The sequence below is a fragment of the Malus sylvestris genome, chromosome 3, assembly GCF_916048215.2.
Source record: "Malus sylvestris chromosome 3, drMalSylv7.2, whole genome shotgun sequence".
NCBI lineage: Eukaryota > Viridiplantae > Streptophyta > Magnoliopsida > Rosales > Rosaceae > Malus > Malus sylvestris.
The window spans coordinates 12766025-12791418 of record NC_062262.1 but is presented as its reverse complement, the minus strand read 5'-3'; the positions used below and the strand labels follow the sequence as shown (position 1 = coordinate 12791418).

The window sequence follows — 25394 nt, the reverse complement described above, 5'->3', positions numbered from 1 at the left end:
CATCTTAAAAGGTCTGTAAAGTAGAAGGACGCATGTCGACCAAATAGAAATAAGACATGGATGAGACATGAAATTGGGGGGCGGCCACAAAGAGTAGTGATGGAACTCGAAATAAGCGTCACCGGTATAGAATGTCATTTTATAGTATGTTCTATATTGAGTTGAAAATTTTGAGTTTGATTCTTGTAAACAGTGAGTTGGAAAATTTAAGTTTTAACACATGTATGGGTTGATAAGAATTAACACGTGGACATAAAGAACTCAACAGGCGAATGCCCTCCAAGAACACGTCCGACTATAAGCTCACGCTTGGATTCACATTAAATAGTAGAATGGTGGCCTTAATAATCTCACTTGATATATAAGACACCTTTGTTAGACTTGTGTGTGAGATATTGTAATCCAACTTACAAACCATTTAACTCAGCAAGTTATTGGGCTTAGATGACTTAAGGGATTTTTTACCTAATTAAAAATTTGATAATCAAGGAAATTATCTACTCCATCCAACTAGTTTTGGGTTTGAGTCTTGAAAAGACTCGATGTATTCCGATAAATGCTATTGATTTTAGGAGGACTGGCAAAGTCTGAACTCCTTTACAAACCTAGAAGGGCCTCATAGAAAGATAAGCCCAAAAAGTTGAAGAATAAATGATCGCGCTAGATCATTGATAGGATAACAATTTGTACAATAGTAGCCCAATTCTAGGTCATGATACTCAAAACGGTTAAGAGGTCTCCCTAAACAAGATTCTTAATTAGTGCCTTTTGTCACGTCTTCCAAATTAAAACAACTAAATGACTTAACGGGCAAGATAACGAGTCTCAAATTAGTCAATCACAAGAGTCTTGCATGCCCTGAATTACTTTTAAACGTAGACCTACCATTATATAAAGACATGCAAGAGCAGCTTTGAGATTTCAGAAGACCTGCGTGAAAATTAAAATGGGCCCTTTAATGTAGAAAACTTTTATTTTAATGTTTAAAACATTTTTTTTTCTTCTATGGCATTTTATGAGGGAAAAGGATCCTCGCTAGATCATTTTCCTGGGAATCTTAAGGATTCATGATCATAACCGTTTATCGTATATCGTAAGGTCAATTTTCGTTGTGTACTATTTATATTTAATTTTAAAATTTAAATTTTGAAATGATTTCTAACCGCACGATGTACTATGAACGGTCACGATCGCAGGATTACTAGGAAAGGGATCTGACGAGGATCCTTTTCCTTTTATGAGTATGAAACTTAGTTTGAAAGTTAACTTTGACACTTCCAAAGCCGCCACTAAAGTCATGCAACCATGAAGCAATAATTGTCATGATTTGAAATCTAGACAATTATTGCTTCACCTCTAAACCCAACACAAAACCACCAACTCCACCCTACAACTCAAGCCGCCAACATCGAGAAGAATATCATAGAGGTTGTTGAAGTAGTATGGACTGTCATGATTTGGTTACCACCATCTTCATCACCCAAATAAGAACTAGAAGCTTTATGAGTCAAGAATCGGCTTATGAGGAAAGCCTATTAGAAATCTTAACCCTCTCTTTTGTTAGAATATTGTCATCCTAATATAATTTCAATTGTGTTTCATATTGTATAATCTATGTTTGAAATTTCGATTTTAAGGCAACTAATATCAATGTTGACCACGATATACCTATTTAGTGGGTTTTGAATATAATATATGTTTAAAAAAAATTAATCGAGGCTTAATATTTTCAATAGGTTGATTACTTGTTTGAAATATTTAAAAATGTTAAGACAAATTTAAAATGACACTAAAATGTTCAGATGTTTTAGGTATTTTGCTTCCAACGAACAAATTATCATTTTAAACATATTCCGTACAAACGCGTGGTAATGGATTTTAATCAAACATTAATATTACTGTATTAGTCTTGCAACAACAATTAAGAATAACAAGATTAACCGATGAGACTGAGAGACCTCCAAGTCTACAAAAGCAACGACAATTCCTCCACACCCACAGAGTCGCAGACTCACACTGAAACCATCAGATCCAAAACCGCGATCGCAGCTCCTTCCTGCAATGGATTTTACACCGCATGATCTCGGAGGTTCGAATTGAAATGCGGCCGAATCTGTCTCCCTTCGGCAGCGTTTTGGCGAATCCGTTTGTGTTTAATGGCGATTTGAGCGAGGGCTTTGAGAGCCCTGGGGTTTTGTTCTTGGTCCCGGTTTTGCTGTTCCAAGGTGGTGCAATGGATTTGTCAAAGGTCGGCGAGAAGATTCTGAGCTCCGTTAGGTCCGCCACATCGCTCGGCCTTCTTCCTTCTGCTTCTGATCGTCCCGAGGTGATTGAAATTTCGGTTTTTGCACGTAATGTAGCTTTTTGGCGCTCCAATTTGATGTGTTTCGCGTTTAGTTGTGAGAAATTCGATTGCTTCCGAGTAAAAGCGAGTTGAGTTTTGTAATTAGATCATATAATTTGATAATGTTTCTTCCAAGTGTGTGAATTTTGCTTTATATACTGATTTATAGTTTGTTTTGAGTGACTATCTGCGGTTTTGTGGTGATTAAGAACAGAGTTAAGTTGAATAAGTATCATTTTAAGAGCAATGCTTATTAATATGACAGTAGTAGTTAATTCACCGTTAAATAGGGATTACAAGTGTTGTGCTTATTGCGAAATCTAGCTGCTTGGTGCAGGGGTACCGTTTATTTTCTGTCGAAAATGTATTCATGTTTTGTTTATCTTCCCTAACAGGTTCCTGCACGAGCTGCGGCTGCTGCAGCTGTTGCTCGTGCTATTGCTGGACTGCCTCCACATCAAAGGTTTAGTCTCTCATCAAGCTCTGAAGAATTGATCTCAATATATGGAAGCAGACATCACGGTCAAGAAGTGGAGGAGATAGAGGAAGAATTTTATGAAGAGGTGCTACTATATAATTATGTTTTTAATTTGGTAGCCCTTATGACTTGTAGTTTGTTAATGTTAGGTTATTTAGGGAGTTTCCAAGTCATTTTCCATGTTTCAAGTAGTAGAAATGTTGTGAACCAGAAGAAATGGTTTCTTGACAACCAGAAGAAATGCCAACTGTGTTCCTGTGATAGTTTCTCAATTGTGAAACGTTTGCATCAATCAAAAGATTAGCCCTCATGAGATTTATATTCGGTGGGAACTTTGGTGTTGCACGTGCTATTGGTAGCTCACATATGTAGGAGATAATTTTTCTTAACAACTAGAAATGATATATTTTCATTTATTTGGCCAATGATATTTTCATTTATTTGGCCAATGAATTATTTGGCCTATTCATTTTCTTAGTTGTTATTATAAGAAGCGGTTTTGAAATATTTAATCTGGTCAGAGGTAGTCGGAAAATCCATATTGTAACATTATGCAGTTGATGACAAGAAGGAGCTAATCATTGAAACAATTTGGATTCACTCTCTCCAACCTTATAAATTATTCTACGTAGTCCAATTATGTATTCTCCACAACAATTATGACTTATGGACTAGTAATAATATAAGGTGTATGGTAAAGGAATTATTTATATCATAATTCTTTCACTCCTTTCTCTTTCCTTGCTTTCATATGTTATTTGGACCCTTTATCTTTCAGCAAACTTTAAGTTAGGTTACAAACAAAATGAAGGAACCATTTTTGTGGACTTCATGCTATCATTAAGAGCACTTGCTATTATTATTATTGTTGTTGTTGTTGTTATGTTTTCATTGGTAATTTTATGCCTTCTCTTTCACTCTAATAATACTTGATAACGCTTCCACTTCTTGACTGAGTGTTTATGCCGTGGTTGCTTTTTCTGTGTGGATTAAATTTGAATCATCTGTCTTAAAAGCTTTGTAAGCACTTCTTATATGCAGGACCTTGATCCAGTTAGAAATATTTTAGAGCATATTCCATCTGAAGAAAGTGAGCTGGCTTATTTTGAGAGACAGGTGATTTTCCAGTTTCTCCATCTTCCTTTTAGCTAACATATTCCAGTTTCTTCATTTTGTTAAGCATGTACGGTAGTCTTTTGTTTCCCTGGTGGAGGATTGTCCTCAAAGTTGTCTTTTTCATATTTCAATGGACAATTCTGATATTTTGCAGTAGTCCATTGTTTTATCAAAATTTTGCATAATTGAGTTAAATGTCCTGTTTTCTTGAACTCTTTGTTTCAATCTTATTCTAGAATGTTTAATAATTTTTCATATGTTTGTGGCTAGGTAGCATACATGTGATGCCAAAGTCATTGGGAAATTCTTTACACGTTGGGTGTTAATTACATGTATATGTTACTGTTTGGATGAATCCATTTACTAATCATGGTTTTGAACCAATCAATGCTTTTCATGGACCTATTTGCATAGTCATGCCTTCATTCTCTATTATTGTCAGATTCGTTATTTGGGTTGAATTGGAACAGGAAAATTGTTATGAAATAAATGAGTCTATACTTTGCAGCAGCTGTGGCATATTTAATTGTTTATTGATGATTCTTTAGGATCTGTGCATGCATAGCCTTTCATTCTTGTCTGATATTCATGCTTCCTCTGTTACATCACAAGCGCTTAAATGCAATTGTCTTTCTTTTGTTGGTGTTTCCACTTTTTTTATTGACCTTGCACATTTCACTTCTCATGTTTACATGTCCTTGTAATGCTTACGTTGCTGGCTGAAACTCGTATCATATGAGTTTAATAAATAGCCATAGTCTATTGTTGCGTGCTTGTGGCATGGTTAGTTGAAATGTAATAATCAATTCCATTCGTTAGGTTCTTTCAACCTCTTGTCTAACAATGTTATTTACCATCTAAACTTTTTTTTTGTAGGCCACTCTTAGATTGGCCCAACTGGATAGAGTAGCTGAACGTTTATCCCGCAATGTTATGGAACATCACGAAGTAATGGGTAAGTTTTAATCAAAATGTCTAAACCTTTTCTGCAATTGTATTGAAGTACATTTAAGGAAGTATTATACTGCATGGCCTTCTAGAAAACTTACCTATATAAGTTATTGGAATTGTTCTTTAAACTCCCCAATAGTGGCTTGGAATATGGGAATACTTTTCCTCACCCCCTAAAATGGGGGTGATGCTCACCACCCCATTGGTTGCTTAGATTAGTTTAAATTTCGAGATTCGTGTCTTAGATCAATTAAACCAAACTAATCTAACGGTAACCAATCAGGTGGTGAGCATCACCGCCACATTGGGAAAGAGAAAAGGGGGGGGGGTGAACCAGCAAGAATTGAAATATCACAACATTTGTTTCCAGGGTGGCAGAGTAGTTGAGTAATTGCTTATTCGACGCTACTCCCCCCCCCCCGCGCGTCTTTCTTCACTCTAGTGTTCTGGCTAAACAATAGTTCAGTGCTGAAGTTTGATTTACAATATATTTCAGTTTCAATTGAGATGTTGACACTTACTTTTGGCCAGTGAAGGGGATGCATTTGGTCAGGGAATTGGAGAAAGACTTGAAAGTTGCAAATGTCATCTGTATGGTAAGCCCTTGAGGATGTGCCATCCAGAATGGGGTCATTCTGAATTTTCATTATTTGATATAACATTTTTTTTTGCCAAAACTTTTTTATATGGTTTTTTTTGGCAAACTCCTTTTATATCTGGCTTTCATTTACAGTTTTTGTAATTGTATTTGCAGAATGGAAGGCGGCATCTGACCTCATCAAGGAATGAGGTTTCTAGGGATCTCATTGTAAATTCCAATTCCAAAAAGAAACAAGCTCTTCTGGTATGTTCATTACTCTGTGCATGGTTAGCCGTAAATCTTTATTAGACTTTTTCCCCCTGGTTTCTAGGGATCCCATCATATAGTCACTTCGATAGTTCTCGTTGCATAAGCATAACCCTACCTATACGGTGTCCTATTTTTATGAAATCCAGGACATGCTTCCTGTTTTAACTGAGCTTGGCCATGCACTGAAAATGCAAGCAGAGCTCGAGTTTCTGGTTGAGGAAGGAAATTACTGCAAGGTGGGTGCATATATCTGTTCTGCAGTTTATACTATACTCCAGTTTTTGTTTCATGTTGCATTATAATTTTTAACCATTTGGTTAAATTCTCATGTACATCTACAGGCCTTTCAAGTCCTGTCTGAATATTTACAGCTGTTAGATAGTTTTTCAGAACTTTCTGCAGTACAAGAGATGAGCCGTGGTGTAGAGGCAAGTATTAAGCAAGCATTTTTTGTTAACAGATTAACTGATATTTCATGTCTCTGTGCCTCAATATTTTTGACTGTGGATTAAAAAAATCTGGACTTTATGGTTTGCATATTTCCCCATTGTGAGGCTACTAAATTATACTTTATTTATTAAAATATAAAAAAAACTGTTGGCCCACATCCTAATAAGCAATGGGAGTAGAGTGGTCAACCAGCCAATTGCATCATGTTACTAGAGCAGGAGATCTTCAGTGCAAGTCCTTCCAATTGGAACCTTCCCACCTCCCAATATGAGTCTTTTTTAATATAAGTGATTTTTGGGGGGGGGGGGGGGGGGGGAATCAAACTCGAGACCTCAGGTGCAGAGTGGATGCTCTTGAGGCTTAACCAACTACAAGCCCTTTGCTGAACCTCCCAATATAATTTGAGTTTCACATGTTGAGATGTAGTGGTGGATAGAGACCACATGGGAGGGGCATTTCAGAATATAGAATAATCATGAATTCTTGCCCCGCATCCCACCGCTTAAGTTTTAGGTAATACAGGTAAACCAAGAAACATTATCATGCTTACATTGTCTTTTTTCCTAACATGGATGCAGGTTTGGCTGGGAAAAACTCTTCAAAAGCTGGATTCCTTGTTGATAGGAGTGTGCCAGGAGTTCAACGAGGAGGGCTATATAACTGTCAGTGCTTTTCTTTCTCTCTTTCTTTCATTTATTTTCCTGAGAACTGGATCATTATCTTCTCTCAAACGCTGCTTGAAGATTTTTCTATCGAGTGTTATACTGTCATTACATGTAGTTGTTCTTATATTACATATATTTCAAATAGCATGATATCCTTTTAAGTGGTCATTATCCTTTTCGCAATGATGGGGTGATACATCATGGATACAGAAGTACCATGGTTCAAGTTTCTGTAAAGATATCTGCTGTTTTCATATTATTTAGGAATATCAGTACCATATTATGTATACAAGAGGGACGAATCAACTAGTAAGTGAAGGTAGTATTTTTAATTCTTTATCTATGTTCTGCTCCTGTCCGTCTGATCCAATCATGTATTGAAGTGATCTTATGTCTGATTCTTGAGTTAATATTATGTTGCTCTCTGTTTGAGTAAAGGGTTGTGAATTATTTTTATGTTGATTACTCATAGGTATCTTCTACAGAATTTGAGTGCTCCTAAGTATTTACATTGCTTATGCCTTGTGCTGACCTAAGTTTACCTGCATTTCTTAAACGTCTGTTAGTTTGATATTGTCTTATTCCTATTTTTGAAAGTTCTTAATAATTTCGATACGTTTTCTGTATTTGATTGATATAAAATTGGGGCTGTTAGTTGGATTCTGTTTTGGCTAGTAAAATTTGATTGGAAATAGAAAAAGCAACCTAGGGATTTATGAAAGACACCAAACGGAAAAATAAAATTAGGGTGGTGCTATCCACAAACACCCTGTTTATTTCTGTCCTTTGATCCTCTTCAATTCATTCGATCCAACAATTGGAAATCGTGAGGGATGTGTGGATAGCACCACCCTAAAACTAAAAACAAACACCAAATTTAAACACCCCGAAGAAAAGTCAAATCTTTAATGAACTGAATGGCATTAGAGAGCTGCAAGGAATAGCATCATTAATGGGTGGTATTTTACTCAATTCACTATTAGAGCTTTCTGGTTAATGTAGATCCACGTAGCAATACTGCAACCACTTCAGTGAGAGCATGTAGAGAAAAGTTTAAGTTGCAGCAGCATCAATCAATCTTTAAGTTGACGGATCAATTGTATTACTTTTTTTGTGATGTTTATTTGGACTTGATACACTGTTAAATGTTGAACAGGTGGTCGATGCTTATGCACTAATTGGGGATATCTCTGGCCTTGCTGAGAAGATACAAAGTTTCTTTATGCAGGAAGTTCTATCAGAAACCCACTCTATATTGAAGAATATTGTGCAAGAGGTATGCTGATATAATTATGATTTAGAAGTAGAATACTTCATGCAAAAGTGTTAGGGTAACACACAGAAAATATGGATATCTCCATATAGTTATGGATTTATGTATTTCTTGAAAACTTACCCCCCCCCCTCCCCAAAAAAAAAAGATAAAAAAAGATAAAAACCAATAATATGGAGAAAAGGATAAATTTTGTATTGTACTAATAAGTTAATCAATAGGATATTAAAGGAGTGTTGGGGTAGAGCAATTAAAATAATGTGTATAAACAAATTAAGGAGTTTCAGAGAAGCAACAACAACAACAACAACAAAGCCTTTTCCCACTAAGTGGGGTCGGCTATATGAATCCTAGAACGCTATTGCGCTCGGTTTTGTGTCATGTCCTCCGTTAGATCCAAGTACTCTAAGTCTTTTCTTAGAGTCTCTTCCAAAGTTTTCCTAGGTCTTCCTCTACCCCTTCGGCCCTGAACCTCTGTCCCGTAGTCACATCTTCGAACCGGAGCGTCATTCGGCCTTCTTTGCACATGTCCAAATCATCGGAGCCGATTTTCTCTCATCTTTCCTACAATTTCGGCTACTCCTACTTTACCTCGGATATCCTCATTCCCAATCTTATCCTTTCTCGTGTGCCCACACATCCCACGAAGCATCCTCATCTCCGCTACACCCATTTTGTGTACGTGTTGATGCTTCACCGCCCAATATTCTGTGTCATACAACATCGCTGGCCTTATTGCCGTCCTATAAAATTTTCCCTTGAGCTTCAGTGGCCTACGACGGTCACACAACACGCCGGATGCATTCTTACACTTCATCCATCCAGCTCGTATTCTATGGTTGAGATCTCCATCTAATTCTCCGTTCTCTTGCAAGATAGATCCAAGGTAGCGAAAACGGTCGCTTTTTGTGATCTTCGCTAGATTGCTCCGGTCATTAGCGTGGATAAGTATATAAATGGATAGAGATAGGAAAGCAAACACAAGATGTACGTGGTTCACCCAGATTGGCTACGTCCACGGAATAGAAGAGTTCTCATTAATTGTTAAGGGTTTACACAAGTACATAGGTTCAAGCTCCCCTTTAGTGAGTACAAGTGAATGATTTAGTACAAATGACATTAGGAAATATTGTGGGAGAATGATCTCGTAATCACGAAACTTCTAAGTATCGGAGTGTGGTGTCGTCTTGACTTGCCTTATCTGTCTCATAGGTAGATGTGGCATCTTCTCTGGAAGTACTCTTCCTCCATCCAGGGGTGGTATCTTTAACTGGTGGAGATGCACAAGGTAATGTATCAATTTCACTTGAAGCTTACTTGTAGTTTCAGGCTTGGTCAAGCGCGATACAAACCATGTAGTAGGAGTCCCCCAAGTCGCCGAGCTAGGGGGTCTGCTGAAAGAGGTGACAGACAAGGTAAGCAATCAGAGCTCCGACTAATTGTTCACCTTCTCCCCATCTTGCAGCAGCATGAAGGATAAAGAGAAGAAAAATGAGAAGAGATGATATGAGATACTTTTGCTTTTGAAGAAGTAACTTTCCACAGGCTTATTCTTGAACTGAGCTGGAGGGTTTTCTGGTTTCCTCCAGAGTATAAGGCCGACTGAAGAATTTGAGGGTCAAAACAAGTCCATCAAATCTAGAGTACGTTCCACCCTGCTGATATGGGATACTTTTGCTTTTGACAGAGTAATGGATGTATCGGCACGTGTGCTGTTACGCTTGTCTCCACATGCTTCCTTGTATCCTTCGCACTTGCCCTATCTGTTCCCCAAGCAGATGCGGAATCTTCCCTGGAAATATAAGATGTTGAAGATGAGTACTCGAGAGCAATGCCAGGTAAGTAATCAGGTAAGGGGTTCCAGGCAGTCAGTTCCTGGCTGGAAGCTTGATTCCAAGTGCTGACTGATTGCTCTCTTTCTCCTTGTCTTGCAGGTAAAAACAAGGCCAAAGGAAAAGACAGGGAAAAAGCATGATATGGGATACTCTTGCTTTTAACCCTGATGATATGAGATATTCTTGCTCTAGTATAGCTTGTTTGCAGAGGTATTATCGGGGGGAAGGAAAGCTGAATATTTCGAAAGGCTTCGTTGGGAGTGCCCTCTCAGATATGATGAAGGGTTGAGCATTTTTGCAGGTCTGCCTGTCTGTTGGGGATGGAGGTCGACATATATAGGAGTCTCCCTAAGAAGTAGTAATGTTATTCCTTTACCCTGCTTGGTCATAGCACGGTAGTGGGAGCTGCCAGTTTCACATGTTTTAACTCTGTCAGAGCACTTTGAAAAAGTGGTCTGTGGTATCTGGCTCTCGAGATTCGGAGAAAGATGCCTCTTCGATTTTTGAGAAAGCAATCATGCTGGGGGTCTGGCTCTCGAGATTCGGAGAGCAGTGTCTCTTCGATTTTTGAGAAAGTAATCATGTTGGGAGTTTGGCTCTCGAGATTCGGAGGGCGGTGCCTCTTCGATTTTGGAGCAAGCAATCTGTTGGGAGTGTTGTCTCGAATGTGAGTAAAGGTTGGGCATGTTTGCTAGTCTACCTTGCCACGAAGCACAAAGGTTGACACACAGGGACTTTCTAATTATCCAGCAATGGTACTGTTCCTTTACCCTCTCTTCGATTTTGAGAAAGTAGTCATGTTGGGAGTCTGGCTCTCGAGATTCGGAGGACGGTGTCTCTTCGATTTTGGAGCAAGCAATCTTGTTGGGAGTGTTTTCTCGAATGTGAGTAAAGGTTGGGCATGTTTGCTAGTCTACCTTGCCACGAAGCACATAGGTTGACAAACAGGGACTTTCCAATTATCCAGCAGTGGTACTGTTCCTTTACCCTTGTGGGTAATAATATGGTAGCTAGACCTTCAAAATTTATGTGTCTAAACTTTGTTAGTGCTGTTTCTTTGCTATTCTTTTACCTTTCTTGGTCAGAGCGATGTAGTGGGAGTTGCAAGCTTCACGTGCTCAACTTTGGCAGAGAACTTTGGCAAAGTTATCTGTGGTACCCATGAGCTATTGTTGCGTGTGGGAAGTGGGTGATTGAACAGTAAGATTCATGTGCTTTCTACTTCACCAGAAGTCTTCGACAGAATGCCCATAATTTCTGCAAAGCTGAGTGTGCGTGTGACAGGTGCTGACAAGGCTAGAAAAGTAGGTGCCTCTTCGATTTCTGAGATCGGCCCTCGTGGTCTCTAAGCAGCCCAGCTTTTGAGAAAGCGAGCGCCTCTTCGATTGATTCGGAGAACGATGCCTCATCGATTTTTGAGAAAGCAATCATGCTGGGGGTCTGGCTCTCGAAGATTCGGGGAGCAGTGTCTCTTCGATTTTTGAGAAAGTAATCATGTTGGGAGTCTGGCTCTCGAGATTCGGAGGGCGGTGCCTCTTCGATTTTGGAGCAAGCAATCTTGTTGGGAGTATTTTCTCGAATGTGAGTAAAGGTTGGGCATGTTTGCTAGTCTACCTTGCCACGAAGCACAGAGGTTGACACACAGGGACTTTCCAATTATCCAGCAGTGGTACTATTCCTTTACCCTTGTGGGTAATAATATGGTAGCTAGACCTTCAAAATTTATGGGTCTAAACTTTGTTAGTGCTGTTTCTTTGCTATTCTTTTACTCTTCTTGGTCAGAGCGATGTAGTGGGAGCTGCAAGCTTCACGTGCTCAACTTTGGCAGAGAACTTTGGCAAAGTTATCTGTGGTACCCATGAGCTATTGTTGCGTGTGGGAAGTGGGTGATTGAACAATAAGATTCATGTGTTTTCTACTTCCCCAGAAGTCTTCGACAGAATGCCCATAATTTCCGCAAAGCTGAGTGTGCGTGTGACAGGTGCTGACAAGGCTGGAAAAGTAGGTGCCTCTTCGATTTCTGAGATCGGCCCTCGTGGTCTCTGGGAAGCCCAGCTTTTGAGAAAGCGAGCGCCTCTTCGATTTCTGAGATCAGCCTTCGAGGTCTTTGAGCAGCCCAACTTTTGAGAAAGCAAACGCCTCTTCGATTTCTGAGATCAACCCTCGTGATCTCTAAGCAGCCCAGCTTTTGAGAAAGCAAACGCCTCTTCGATTTCTGAGCAGGCGCCTCTTCGATTTCTGAAGCTCCGTCGAGTGCAGATTTTTATAGGGGCTGGCATTAAGTTCCAAAGCACACTTGAATCTCCACCAGTAGAAGCTTCATTCTTGCACTTCTAAGATCTTGATTTGTCCGACCTCTTCTCTCTTCAACACCTTTGAAAATGTCTGGCCCCTCCGACCGTCGTTTTGACTTGAACCTTGTTGAAGAGGCAGCCCCGCCTTCTCCAGACAACATATGGCGCCCATCCTTCGTCTCCCCTACTGGTCCTCTTACCGTTGGGGATTCCGTGATGAAGAATGATATGACCGCTGCGGTGGTGGCCAGGAACCTTCTCACTCCCAAAGATAACAGACTACTTTCCAAACGGTCTGATGAGTTAGCTGTTAAGGATTCGCTGGCTCTCAGTGTTCAGTGTGCAGGTTCTGTGTCTAATATGGCCCAACGCCTATTTGCTCGAACCCGCCAAGTTGAATCATTGGCGGCTGAAGTGATGAGTCTCAAACAGGAGATTAGAGGGCTCAAGCATGAGAATAAACAGTTGCACCGGCTCGCACATGACTATGCTACAAACATGAAGAGGAAGCTTGACCAGATGAAGGAAACTGATGGTCAGGTTTTACTTGATCATCAGAGATTTGTGGGTTTGTTCCAAAGGCATTTATTGCCTTCGTCTTCTGGGGCTGTACCGCGTAATGAAGCTCCAAATGATCAACCTCTGATGCCTCCTCCTTCTAGGGTTCTGTCCAGTACTGAGGCTCCAAATGATCCCCCTCCGGTGCCTTCTCTTTCTGGGGCTCTACCGACTGCTGAGACTTCTCCTAAGCAACCTTTGTGAAGGCTCCCTCTTGTGTGTTTATTTTGACTCATGTATATGTACATATTTGTAGCTTATCGGGGATATCAATAAATAAGCTTTCCTTCATTTCAACGTATTGTGTTAAATACACCAAAGCCTTCTTCGCTAAGTTCTTTGAATTTTCTTTTGTTGAAGCTTGTATGTTGAAGCTTGTATGTTGAAGCTTTCTGAGTGGAGCATGTAGGTTGGGGTAGTGTTCCCTTAATTTTCCGAGTGAGGAAAACTTCTCGGTTGGAGACTTGGAAAATCCAAGTCACTGAGTGAGATTGGCTATATGAATCTTAGAACGCCATTGTGCTCGATCCTGTGTCATGTCCTTCGTTAGATCCAAGTACTCTAAGTCTTTTCTTAGAGTCTTTTCCAAAGTTTTCCTAGGTCTTCCTCTACCCCTTCGGCCCTGAACCTCTGTCCCATAGTCGCATCTTCTAATCGGAGCGTCAGTAGGCCTTATTTGCACATGTCCAAACCACCGTAACCGATTTTCTCTCATCTTTCCTTCAATTTCGGCTACTCCTACTTTACCCCGGATATCCTCATTCCTAATCTTATCCTTTCTCGTGTGCCCACACATCCAACGAAGCATCCTCATCTCCGCTACACCCATTTTGTGTACGTGTTGATGTTTCACCGCCCAACATTCTGTGCCATACAGCATCGCCGGCCTTATTGCCGTCCTATAAAATTTTCCCTTGAGCTTCAGTGGCATACGGCGGTCACATAACACGCCGGATGCACTCTTCCACTTCATCCATCCAGCTTGTATTCTATGGTTGAGATCTCCATCTAATTCTCCGTTCTTTTGCAAGATAGATCCTAGGTAACGAAAACGGTCGCTCTTTGGTATTTCTTGATCTCCGATCCTCACCCCTAACTCGTTTTGGCCTCCATTTGCACTGAACTTGCACTCCATATATTCTGTCTTTGATCGGCTTAGGCGAAGACCTTTAGATTCCAACACTTCTCTCCAAAGGTTAAGCTTTGCATTTACCCCTTCCTGAGTTTCATCTATCAACACTATATCGTCTGCGAACAGCATACACCAAGGAATATCATCTTGAATATGTCCTGTTAACTCATCCATTACCAACGCAAAAAGGTAAGGACTTAAGGATGAGCCTTGATGTAATCCTACAGTTATGGGAAAGCTTTCGGTTTGTCCTTCATGAGTTCTTACGGCAGTCTTTGCTCCTTCATACATATCCTTTATAGCTTGGATATATGCTACTCGTACTCCTTTCTTCTCTAAAATCCTCCAAAGAATGTCTCTTGGGACCCTATCATACGCTTTTTCCAAATCTATAAAGACCATGTGTAAATCCTTTTTCCCATCTCTATATCTTTCCATCAATCTTCGTAAGAGATAGATTGCCTCCATGGTTGAGCGCCCTGGCATGAACCCGAATTGGTTGTCCGAAACCCGTGTCTCTTGCCTCAATCTATGCTCAATGACTCTCTCCCAGAGCTTCATTGTATGACTCATTAGCTTAATACCCCTATAGTTCATGCAATTTTGTACGTCGCCCTTATTCTTGTAGATAGGCACCAAAGTGCTCGTTCGCCACTCATTTGGCATCTTCTTCGTTTTCAAAATCCTATTGAAAAGGTCAGTGAGCCATGTTATACCTGTCTCTCCCAAAAGTTTCCACACTTCGATTGGTATATCGTCTGGGCCTATTGCTTTTTTATGCTTCATCTTCTTCAAAGCTACAACCACTTCTTCCTTCCGGATTCGACGATAAAAAGAGTAGTTTCTACACTCTTCTGAGTTACTCAACTCCCCTAAAGAAGCACTCATTTCATGTCCTTCATTGAAGAGATTATGAAAATAACCTCTCCATCTGTCTTTAACCGCGTTCTCTGTAGCAAGAACCTTTCCATCCTCATCCTTGATGCACCTCACTTGGTTTAGGTCCCTTGTCTTCTTTTCCCTTGCTCTAGATAGTTTATAGATATCCAACTCTCCTTCTTTGGTATCTAGTCGTTTATACATATCGTCGTAAGCCGCTAACTTAGCTTCTTTGACAGCTTTCTTCGCCTCTTGCTTCGCTTTTCTATACCTTTCACCATTTTCATCGGTCCTCTCCTTGTATAAGGCTTTACAACATTCCTTCTTAGCCTTCACCTTTGTTTGTACCTCCTCATTCCACCACCAAGATTCCTTTTGGTGTGGGGCAAAGCCCTTGGACTCTCCTAATACCTCTTTTGCTACTTTTCGGATACAACTAGCCATGGAATCCCACATTTGGCTAGCTTCCCCCTCTCTATCCCACACACATTGGGTGATTACCTTCTCTTTGAAAATGGCTTGTTTTTCTTCTTTTAGATTCCACCATCTAGTCCTTGGGCACTTCCAAGTCTTGTTCTTTTGTCTTACTCTTTTGATATGTACATCCATCACCAACAAGCGATGTTGATTAGCCACGCTCTCTCCTGGTATAACTTTGCAATCCTTACAAGTTATACGATCCCCTTTCCTCATTAGAAGAAAATCTATTTGTGTTTTTGACGACCCACTCTTGTAGGTGATCACATGTTCTTCTCTCTTCTTAAAGAAGGTGTTGGCTAAGAAGAGATCATATGCCATTGCAAAATCCAAGATAGCTTCCCCATCCTCGTTTCTCTCCCCAAAACCATGGCCACCATGAAAACCTCCATAGTTGCCTGTCTCCCTGCCCACGTGTCCATTTAAATCTCCTCCTATAAATAACTTCTCCGTCTGAGCAATTCCTTGCACCAAGTCTCCAAGATCTTCCCAAAATTTCTCCTTCGAACTCGTATCCAACCCTACTTGAGGTGCGTACGCACTAATCACATTGATAAGTTCTTGTCCTATTACAATCTTGATTGCCATGATTCTATCTCCTACCCTCTTGACATCTACAACATCTTGTACCAAGGTCTTGTCCACGATGATGCCAACACCGTTTCTCGTTCTATTTGTGCCCGAATACCAAAGTTTAAACCCTGAGTTTTCTAGATCCTTTGCCTTACTACCAACCCACTTAGTTTCTTGTAGGCACATAATATTTATCCTTCTCCTCACCATAACTTCCACTACTTCCATAGATTTTCCCGTTAAGGTTCCTATATTCCACGTTCCTAAACGCATTTTGCTCTCTTGAACTCTACCCTTCTGTCCTAGCTTCTTCACCCTCCCCCGTCTAATAGGATCAAAGTACTTCTTTTGTGTGTCCCGGGTAAAGTTGATAGGAGCATATGCTCCCAAACAACTTTGAGTGGAGTCGTTCGAAAAGAAGTTTCTATGGCCCCCTTGCTCATTTAACACTGCATCCGGGTGCCGATGGAGATACAGCGACCCTTGCTCACTTATCACTGTGCTCGGGCCACACAGCGCGCCACTTACGGGTGACGCCCTAGCTTTAGCACGATTTTGTTCTGGATTCATTTTCATAAGGATTCGACGTGATCATGGAGTGCCGGCTGTCGACTACCTGACGCCCTCCCCCTCCTCCTTTATCCGGGCTTGGGACCGGCCATGTAAGACATAGGCGGAGTTAAGGAGTTTCAGAGAAGCATTCAATTAAAATAGTGAGATATTATTGGCACTCCAAAAAGTCATTTTGCACTCCTCGTATGTGTATTATTGTTTCTGAATATAGAAATTTGGAGTGCCAATAGCAGCACCCTTAAAATAACGTCTATTCAAATCAAGGAGCTTCAGAAGAGGCAGCATTGTGCTTCTCTAGGGATACTGCAGTAATAGGTGGCTATGTAAGATCTCTGTGGAGAGCTCTAATGATGGGTTTACAAAAAGTGGGTACAAAACAACTTATCATGTTAGGGTGGCTGGATCATTTCGTAATGTTGCCGTTTCGGTTATGGACAGTAGAAGGTTTTTGAGCTGATGTTATTTGACATAAGACTATGATTCAAAAGATATTCTGGATTCATCCCAGGTTTCCTTTTGTACAACTGGGACACTCATAATCACAGTCAAAGGTCAGTCTTGGGTGAATTAAGGATTGCACAAAAGTTCAATCCAATCAACACAAGGTAGAAGATGAGGAAAGGGGTCGGATGGGTACGCTTGGGCAAATAGAGGGTAGCACGAAATTTGAGTCCTATAAACACAAGGTAAAAGGTGAAGAATGGGGAAGGGTACACTTGGGAGCAAGAAAAGGATGAGTGCACCATATTCTGTTATCAGAATAAAAAATGAAGATTACGAAAGGGGTAGAAGGATGGGAAGAAACATAGGGGGCCTAGTACAGGAAAGGGTAATACTGGGGCCCAAGAATTAGAATTGTTGGGAGAGGGACTGGATCACGAGAGGTTGTGGGAGCATAGTAGAGGAAAACCAGGCCAGCTAAAGAAAACTACTTGGGTGGATGACTTAAAAGGTTGGTAGAGCTAGCTAATGGCCCTATTTTATTAAACCGCAGACCAAAAGAAATTGGTAATGGCTTGATTAGAGCTGGGTATTGGGAAGCTCCGAGAGAGCTTTAACTACAACAGAGGCTTGGGCCTAGTCTGATGCAAAATTCTACCAGTGTTGGAATGTGTTCCATATAAGAAGACCAAGTACCTGCTCATTCCTCCATACAAAGATGGTTATTCTTTCATCATTGCCCTTTCCTCTTCGAACTTGTGCAAGGTAGATGCAAGTGCTTGGAATAGTGGGTGCTTGGGCTGGAGATTGTTATTCCATTTTGGTGGAGGGGTTTTTGGGACACAGTGCAGATTAGAAGTCAAGTACTCTGTGGCACTTCACAGTTTTGGTGGTTGTTAGGATTGTTTGGATGGAAAGAAACAATAGAATTTTTGAACATAATAACTAGGTGGGCTTTCTTTGGGGGAAGAATACTTTTGGCATTTTCCTGGTGTCTGTGTCAAGGCTCAAGAGACATTTTAGACAGTCCTTAGGTTTCTCTTTGCTGGGGACCTTAATCTTTCAATTTTCTGTTTGTGCAATTTGTTTATAGCTGTTTTGTTTGGACTAAAGAGTAAATCTTTTGTTTTCTTGATCAAAATTTTGTTTCTTATTAAAAGAGGAGAAGATAAGGCCTATGGTGTTCACTTTATAGCTGTATTGTGAGACATCTATACTTAGATGATTAATTTATCTTTGCAGGATCAGGGATTTCAAATGCAAAATAGTCGGTACATTTTCTACATCTACCAGTGCTAGAATCATAATGTAATAGAACTGTACATCTTGTATGCTTGCTAATGCATTCTTATGTGATTCCAGACTTACCTACAGCGATCTATGCCTTCAGATACCTGAACCAAAGTTTAGGCAGTGTTTGTTAAACACACTAGCTATCCTTTTCAAATTGATGTGTTCATATCATGAAATCATGGGCTTTCAGCTAGATAATTGGGTAAACTTCGACTCACGCTTTTACTTGATCGTTTTATTTTTAGTATATAATTGGTAATGCCTTTATTTAGTTTTGTCACATGAACTTCTTCCAAATTTTAAATAATGTTAGTTGATAGTTCCTCTATGTTACTGCTTATTACCATTGGCTGGTTAAGTATATTTGAATGTGACCTTTCCGTTAGAAAGTTTTTTGCTATGCAGTATTGTCTCTAAATCATTTTCTGTTTGCTTTGTCAGAACAGTTGAAAATTGTGTTGCAAAATATTTATGCACTCAAATGTATTATGTATCAGTATTATACATTAAATTAACCTGTTTTGGTCTGTTACTAGTTTTCTTTGGATTCCGTTAACTGTATTACAGCCATAGTGGTCACATACTTTATGACTTTATGACTTTAGGTATTTTGCAGAAATATGGTTCCTACATACATACATGATCCCACAAAAACAGAATCTTTTTGTTTTTCTGGATATGAGAGGAATATTTGTCTTTGTTTTAGGATTCAGCCCGTAAAACTCCAAGCATGACACAGAAGGAAAGTGACGTCTCTCCCACTCCAGGAGGGGTTCAGCAAATTTCACCTCCTTGTTCTTCCCAAAAAGTTAATGGCTCTCTCGTCGAATCTGTAGATATAGTGCCTGGTTCAGCCTACATAGATGATCCTACAACTACCTGCTCTGCGGTTGAATCTACAGGAAACACAACTTCCATTAGTTATCAAAATTTAGTTGATGAGGCAAGTAAGGATGACAGTACAACATCAACAAGTGGATCCCCGTGGTATCAACTGAGGAAAGATGCCACAGCATTTGTTTCACAAACCCTTCAGAGGGGACGCAAAAATCTCTTGCAACTCACAACTACTCGTGTATCGGTCTTGCTTTCTTCGACTTCTGTTTCTTCTGCTAGCATACACCAATTCTTGAAAAACTATGAAGATCTGGGTGTCTTCATCTTGGCCGGGGAAGCATTTTGCGGATTTGAAGCTGCTGACTTCAGGCAGAAGTTGAAGGCAGTATGTGAAAATTATTTTGTAGCTTTTCATCGGCAGAATATATATGTAAGTTAACTTCACAGGTTTTGTCCTCCAAATAGGGCTATGCCATGTGATGATTGATATTATTTTTGTTTATTTCTTTTCTTTTTAATTTTTATAAAATGGATTGGTTACTGATTAAGAAATTATGGATTGTTATGAACTCATGACGAAATAAGAGTTGTGGACTGCCAGACATTGCTCACCTACCTGATGTGATGTTACATACATAAATAGTCTTTTAGTGCATTTGCTTTTACTTGTCCAAACTTGTAATATCACATGCACGATAAAATCCTGTTATCCTACTTAGGTGGCATGCGCATAACTGGTCTGCCACCATGGTTGTCAAGTCTTGTGTGTTTATTTCAATTCAAATATCTTAGAAACATTTTGTTTGAACAGTTTTGCCTCCCAACACTTATTTTACACATTCTCATTAGTTTATTTTTTTAAATTATGTCGTAGTAGAATTAAGCTTTTACTATGAACAACACTGTCCAGATGCACTTATATAGATATTGAAACATTTTTTTTTTCAGGCGCTTAAAATGGTGTTGGAAAGAGAAATTTGGTTGATAATGCCACCAGATACAGTACAAGAAATTACATTTCCTGAGCTTGCCGGTGATGGAGCACCTATAATTGTTTCGTTTGAGGGTAAGTCGAATGCCAGGGTTCTACATTCTAAGTCTACAAGTGTTGTTGATACTGGCACCAAGAAGAGTGGATTCTCTAATTGGCTTAGAAATGGAAACCCCTTTTTGTTAAAGCTGGCACATACATCCAAAGAAGGTCTTAAATGGAATGGCACAACTGGTGAATTTGATGGTAATTTTAGTCAAAGGCTTGGTGATAAGGTCTCTCCACCAAGCAGTGATTCAAGACATTCTAATGGTGCTAATTCTGTTTCGGAAGAAGAAAATGAAGATCTTCTTGCAGACTTTATTGATGAGGATAGTCAACTCCCAAGTCGAATTTCGAAACCTAGACTTTCAAGAAATCAGTCTTTACATTGTAATGATGGAGAAATCACAGCCCAAACTGGATCGTCTATTTGTCTTCTAAGGTGAACGGCTCTATATTTACTGGAGAGTCTTTTGAACTTTCAGATATAAAAGCTTGAATTATGTATTTGGTAATGGATGCATGATCAGTTGATCTGTATGTTCTTTTACATTTTAGGTCAATGGATAAATATGCCAGGCTTATGCAGAAATTAGAAATAGTCAACGTTGAGTTCTTCAAGGTATCTTATACTCTTTATGTACCTTTTTCTCACTTTTGTGTCTGTTCTTTATGCTTATTAATAAAAACCTGTGATGAGTCTATTTTCCTGATTCAGTATATTGTTTCAGGGGATATGCCAGTTGTTTGAGGTATTTTTTCATTTTGTGTTTGAAACATTTGCTCAGCAAAACAGCAATTCAGGTGGAAAAGGGTCACCTGATCCGATTAATTGTGAGTGCTTTCTTTTTCATTGCTTCAAACTATTATGCGTTCTTTATCTGATCATCTACTGATTACAATACTTTCTCATTCTGATGCACACTTGAAAACCTTATCATGTTCTACACAGATCGGCTGAAGACAGCCTTGTCCAGAATACAAAAGGACTGTGACCAGTGGATAAAGGCCCCGTCATCTTCATCCACATCTATAAATTCTTCATTTGCAGACATCACTCCAATGAGTCCTCCCAGTAACGCACCAGGAACATCCTTTGGTCTCAAGGTATTAATTAAATATCATATGGTCCTCCTGGATCATCTCTCAGATTGAAAATAATAATAACTTTTCATTCCAACTTTTTTGAGTTTTATGTGCCTTGGGCATTTATTACATGCCTTACAAGTTAGAAAGTTATATGTGCCATACTAGTGCATTTATTAATATTGGCAGTTTATCATGGTCTGCAGAGCATATATGGGTTGGCGTGCTACACCTATACATGTTTCAGTCATCCTTTCTATTTCTTTTTAAATGTTAAGAGACGATGATGCTGTACACTAGTTTCAATCCTTGTAATATTGCAGTATAACTTCATAAATTTCATGCAATTCCTTAGTAAAATTTTATATTATGCTATTCCATGATGGCATGGAAGTTACCAGATGTTCTGTACTTTCTTGGTTATAGTTAGAACGAAGCCATATGCAATGTAAAACTGCTTTAAGTTGCACAACCATTATGTTGCAGGAAAGATGCGCAGGTGCTGACACTATCTCCCTTGTTGCTCGAATATTGCATAGATCTAAAGCTCATCTCCAGACAATGCTACTTCAGCGTAATGCTACTGTAGTTGAAGAATTCTATGCACATCTAGTAGGTTCCTTTGTTATTGTCTGCTGGAGTTTTCAAAAGATTTCATGCTATCTTGGTGAAATGTTAAAATGATGTGATACGATCTTAGTTTCACTTTCCATAGTTGACTATTCAGGGACAAATGACTAGGAACATGTTTTATTATTAGAAAATGATTCTTGTTACCATTGAATCTCATAAATAAATATCTGTGTGATATGGATGATACTATGAGGAGGTTGTATAATTGTATTTGTATTGGAAAGTGATACTTCTTAGATAATGTGCATTTGACATTAAAACATGAAACCAAAGTAGAAAAAGAAAAATGTATGTATATTGCCACTGCTAGTGGAAACTTATCGATACTGTTATATACTAGATAGGCTTATATAATTAATAATATAATTAAAAAAGCATTTAATTTTCATCCAAGCAATTAAATTCTTGTATGTTTCTCACAATTTTTTTAATATGACTTGTTTGATTTCTTTCTTCATTTGTTATTCATCTGTAAGTGTCAAATTTTTTGACAAATGATTAAATTTTCTTGATGAATGCCCATAATTCAGATTTGAAAGTTAAGTATATCTTTATTAGGTTGATGCTGTACCAGATCTTGTAAAGCACATCCATAGGACAACTGCAAGACAACTGCTCCATATTAATGGGTAAGACCACAGAGTTCATGGTCTGGTTGGGTTTATTTTACTAATAGGTGTTTCTTTCCACAGATAAATTAAACATCATTTTATTTAAAAAAGTTCCCCTTGTCTCTTGGTATCTACTTTTTCATTTCATCATATGAGCATAAAGTTGTCATTCTAATTATTGTCATGGAAACAAAAAAAATGAAAAAAAGATAACTCAATTTGGCATCCTTTGACCAGCAATTAGTGCAATATCGGCATTATATTTATTGCTCCAATTATCTATGGTTTTTACTTTCAAGTCCCTCATGGGCCATTATTTGCAGCTATGTGGATCGGATAGCTAATGCAAAATGGGAAGTAAAAGAGCTTGGACTAGAGCATAATGGGTTAGTTTCTTGATATTTATTCTTTATTAGGTCTAATTCATGGTTCCTCTTTGCATGCCAATCCTTGATCATGTTGGTATATGTGCAAGAAACAGAAATTTGTGAAAAAATCTTGCTGAAATGCCTTTCGCCCCAATTTTTCTCTCTAGTACCATATGACAAGTGTCAAGTTTTCTAACATGAGTTGTTGCTTTAATAGGTATGTTGATTTGTTATTGGGAGAATTCAAGCACTATAAAACAAGGCTTGCTCATGGAGGAATCCGCAAGGAGGTAATTGCTGGCAGTTAGTTTTTCTAGGAACAATCACAAAATGGAGAAGTTGCTCCTCTCTCAATATGGTTATGACCAAATTTTACGGCTATTTATTGTGTGCAGTATTAGTTAATACCTGTAGTTCATTGTGTCATGTTTGTGACTATACCTTTTATTGTTCTCCTTTGTTTTTTTTTTGGTGAGAGCCCTGGCGGGGAGGAATGGGTTTGGATGGTTGGGATGACCCTCATGCTCAACGATGTGTCAATACCTGTGGTATACTGTGTTGGGGTTGGGGGAGGGCTGGGGAATGTGTTTGGATGGTTAATATGATGGCTCTTATGCACGATGATGCATGTTAATACCTGCATTTTATTGTGTTGGTTGTATTAATCTTGGTTGGTGGGAGAGGAGTGAGGGATAGGGTTCGTGTGGTCATTCTGTTATGTCATTCTGCTATATCTTAAAGTTAAGTTTTTCCCGGGTCATAAAAGAAAAAGAAAATAAGTTATTAGTTTTACATTGGGTATGGATTGTTATTGTGTTATTTCTGTTAGGCCATTCCTCTCTGTCTAAAGTTCCATTTTCCCCGGGCGATAAATAATATCTTAGGTTTTAAGTTGTGTATATCAGACTACATGGATAAATTGCTCGTATATCTTATACAAGCATTTTTGACATGACGTAACTGCGAAATATGAAATTGGTAATTGCATAGTGAATCACCTTTTGTTTGAGCTAAGAGCCTTATGTGTGATCTAAAGTGAGCATTTGAAAAATAAAAATATGCTTGATTAAATTGCACATGTAACATATCATGTATCGGTGCATGTAGGTTCAAGACCTCCTCTTAGACTATGGACTTGAAATTGTTGCCCAAACTCTCATAGAAGGTCTCTCCCGTGTCAAGAGGTGTACAGATGAAGGGCGGGCTCTCATGTCGTTGGATCTACAGGTTCTCTCTCAAATTGGACCAGCTATGCATTTCAATATTCCTTTAGCGTTTCTCTCCTTTGCAGCTTAATAAATTTCAGGACTCCTTTGTGGGTTTCAGGTTTTGATCAATGGCCTGCAGCATTTTGTGGCCATGAATGTGAAGCCCCATTTACAAATAGTTGAAGCCTTCATTAAGGTAAGCTCAAACGTAGACTACTTACGTAACAAGATCTTATGAAAACAAGATTTTGGGAATTTTTGATTTTTTTTTTTTATAGATAAGCGACTGGAACAATTTAGTGTAAGTGGGGTTTCGCAAACTAACTTTCACTCTTTCTACTCTTGATCAGGCATACTATCTCCCGGAAACTGAATATGTGCACTGGGCATGTGCTCACCCGGTAAGAGATTCATTGTTACAGACTTACTCTGCCCAGATTTTGGACACTGATTATCGTACATCATGAATACGAACTTACCTTCTCTTCTGCAGGAATACACAAGAAATCAAATCGTTGGGTTGATCAACCTTGTTGCCACAATGAAAAGTTGGAAGAGAAAAACCAGATTGGAGGTGTTAGAAAAGATTGAATGAGTATGCAACTTCGGATACGTGTGGTAGGTTTTTTAATCATATAGAACCTCACACGTTGCTTGTCACTCACTCTTCACTTAATTTTTTTTCTAATGAGCTATGTATATTTGATTTTTCATCATTATGTGCACAGTAAATGTCGATTTAGGTTGTATATCTTCTCGTGGCTGAGTTTGTAATATCTTGTCATCCCTAATAGGGATGATTAAATGTATTTTCGGATCACATGAGTCGTGAAATAATGATATACCAAGAGGAAAAGATACAATTGTAATAACGAGATTATATCAAACTAGTAAAGCTTCGACGCAGTTTTCCGTTACCTTGCTCGAGCAGATGCTCCTGAATTGGTTCCGTAGGATCGCTATTCGTATAAATCTTTGTGTACTGGTTGATGCTGAACGGTTTGATATTGTTAGTGAGTTCAACAAGTGTATGGTAGAAGCCATGGTTCCAAACAACTTCTTGGGTTCCATTTCTTGTTACCTTGGTACCAATCCCTTGGAACTTGCCAATCCTTCCCCACAAACATAATGTTTAGGCCCGTTTTAGAAGGTAAAAAATGTACTCGCTTATAAAAATATTAGGAAATATTGCCTCCAATGATCTTTTATTGTGTTAGTTATAGTTATCGATATATATTTAGGACCCTTTTAATAATTATTTTGTTTTTAATTTTAAAATTTTTGCTTTTCATGTTTTAAGATACGATGAAAGTATATGGGCACGGGAGGGATGAAGAAGGGTGATGAGAAAAAGAAAGAATGGACTAATGACACACCCGATCCTAGAATCAAGGCGTGATGGCTAGCACACCTTGATTCTAGGATCGGGATGTGTC

At 39.0% G+C, this 25394-nt stretch overlaps 2 protein-coding genes across 3 annotated transcripts; one reads left to right on the top strand and one right to left on the bottom strand.

Annotated features, from left to right (window-relative positions):
• Positions 1–1926: 1926 nt before the first annotated feature.
• On the top strand, positions 1927–24875 carry LOC126614195 (uncharacterized). Of its 2 annotated transcripts, XM_050281781.1 has the most exons (25): positions 1927–2326; positions 2740–2907; positions 3864–3938; positions 4815–4893; positions 5421–5485; positions 5644–5733; positions 5886–5975; positions 6081–6167; positions 6768–6851; positions 8011–8130; positions 18132–18160; positions 18252–18384; positions 18889–19449; positions 19968–20494; positions 20611–20674; positions 20784–20886; positions 21005–21159; positions 21625–21750; positions 22330–22400; positions 22706–22768; positions 22968–23040; positions 23858–23977; positions 24077–24154; positions 24309–24359; positions 24452–24875. In XM_050281781.1, exons 1-25 carry the CDS (start codon positions 2078–2080, stop codon positions 24551–24553), a joined length of 3363 nt encoding a protein of 1120 aa, XP_050137738.1. In that variant the 5' UTR covers positions 1927–2077; the 3' UTR covers positions 24554–24875. The 2 variants fall into 2 exon arrangements, with proteins under 2 accessions (XP_050137738.1, XP_050137739.1); XM_050281782.1 differs by lacking the exons at positions 1927–2326; positions 2740–2907 and having other exon boundaries at positions 3922–3938; positions 5426–5485.
• Positions 8414–14192, bottom strand: LOC126614202 (uncharacterized). Its single transcript, XM_050281791.1, has 2 exons — positions 13443–14192; positions 8414–8599 (listed from the first exon to the last, which is right to left on the bottom strand). Exons 1-2 carry the CDS (start codon positions 14118–14120, stop codon positions 8486–8488), a joined length of 792 nt encoding a protein of 263 aa, XP_050137748.1. The 5' UTR covers positions 14121–14192; the 3' UTR covers positions 8414–8485.
• Positions 24876–25394: the final 519 nt, after the last annotated feature.

Excerpts from the sequence above, each read along its gene's own strand:
- LOC126614195 (XM_050281781.1), top strand. The coding sequence starts at position 2,078 with ATGATCTCGGAGGTTCGAATTGAAATGCGGCCGAATCTGTCTCCCTTC. Across the intron at positions 2,327-2,739 it reads CTGCTTCTGATCGTCCCGAG|GTTCCTGCACGAGCTGCGGC; the intron begins GTGATTGAAATT and ends CTTCCCTAACAG. Across the intron at positions 2,908-3,863 it reads AGGAAGAATTTTATGAAGAG|GACCTTGATCCAGTTAGAAA; the intron begins GTGCTACTATAT and ends TCTTATATGCAG.
- LOC126614202 (XM_050281791.1), bottom strand. The coding sequence starts at position 14,120 with ATGGATGAGTTAACAGGACATATTCAAGATGATATTCCTTGGTGTATG. Across the intron at positions 8,600-13,442 it reads GATGCGACTATGGGACAGAG|GTTCAGGGCCGAAGGGGTAG; the intron begins GTTCAGGGCCGA and ends TACGGGACAGAG.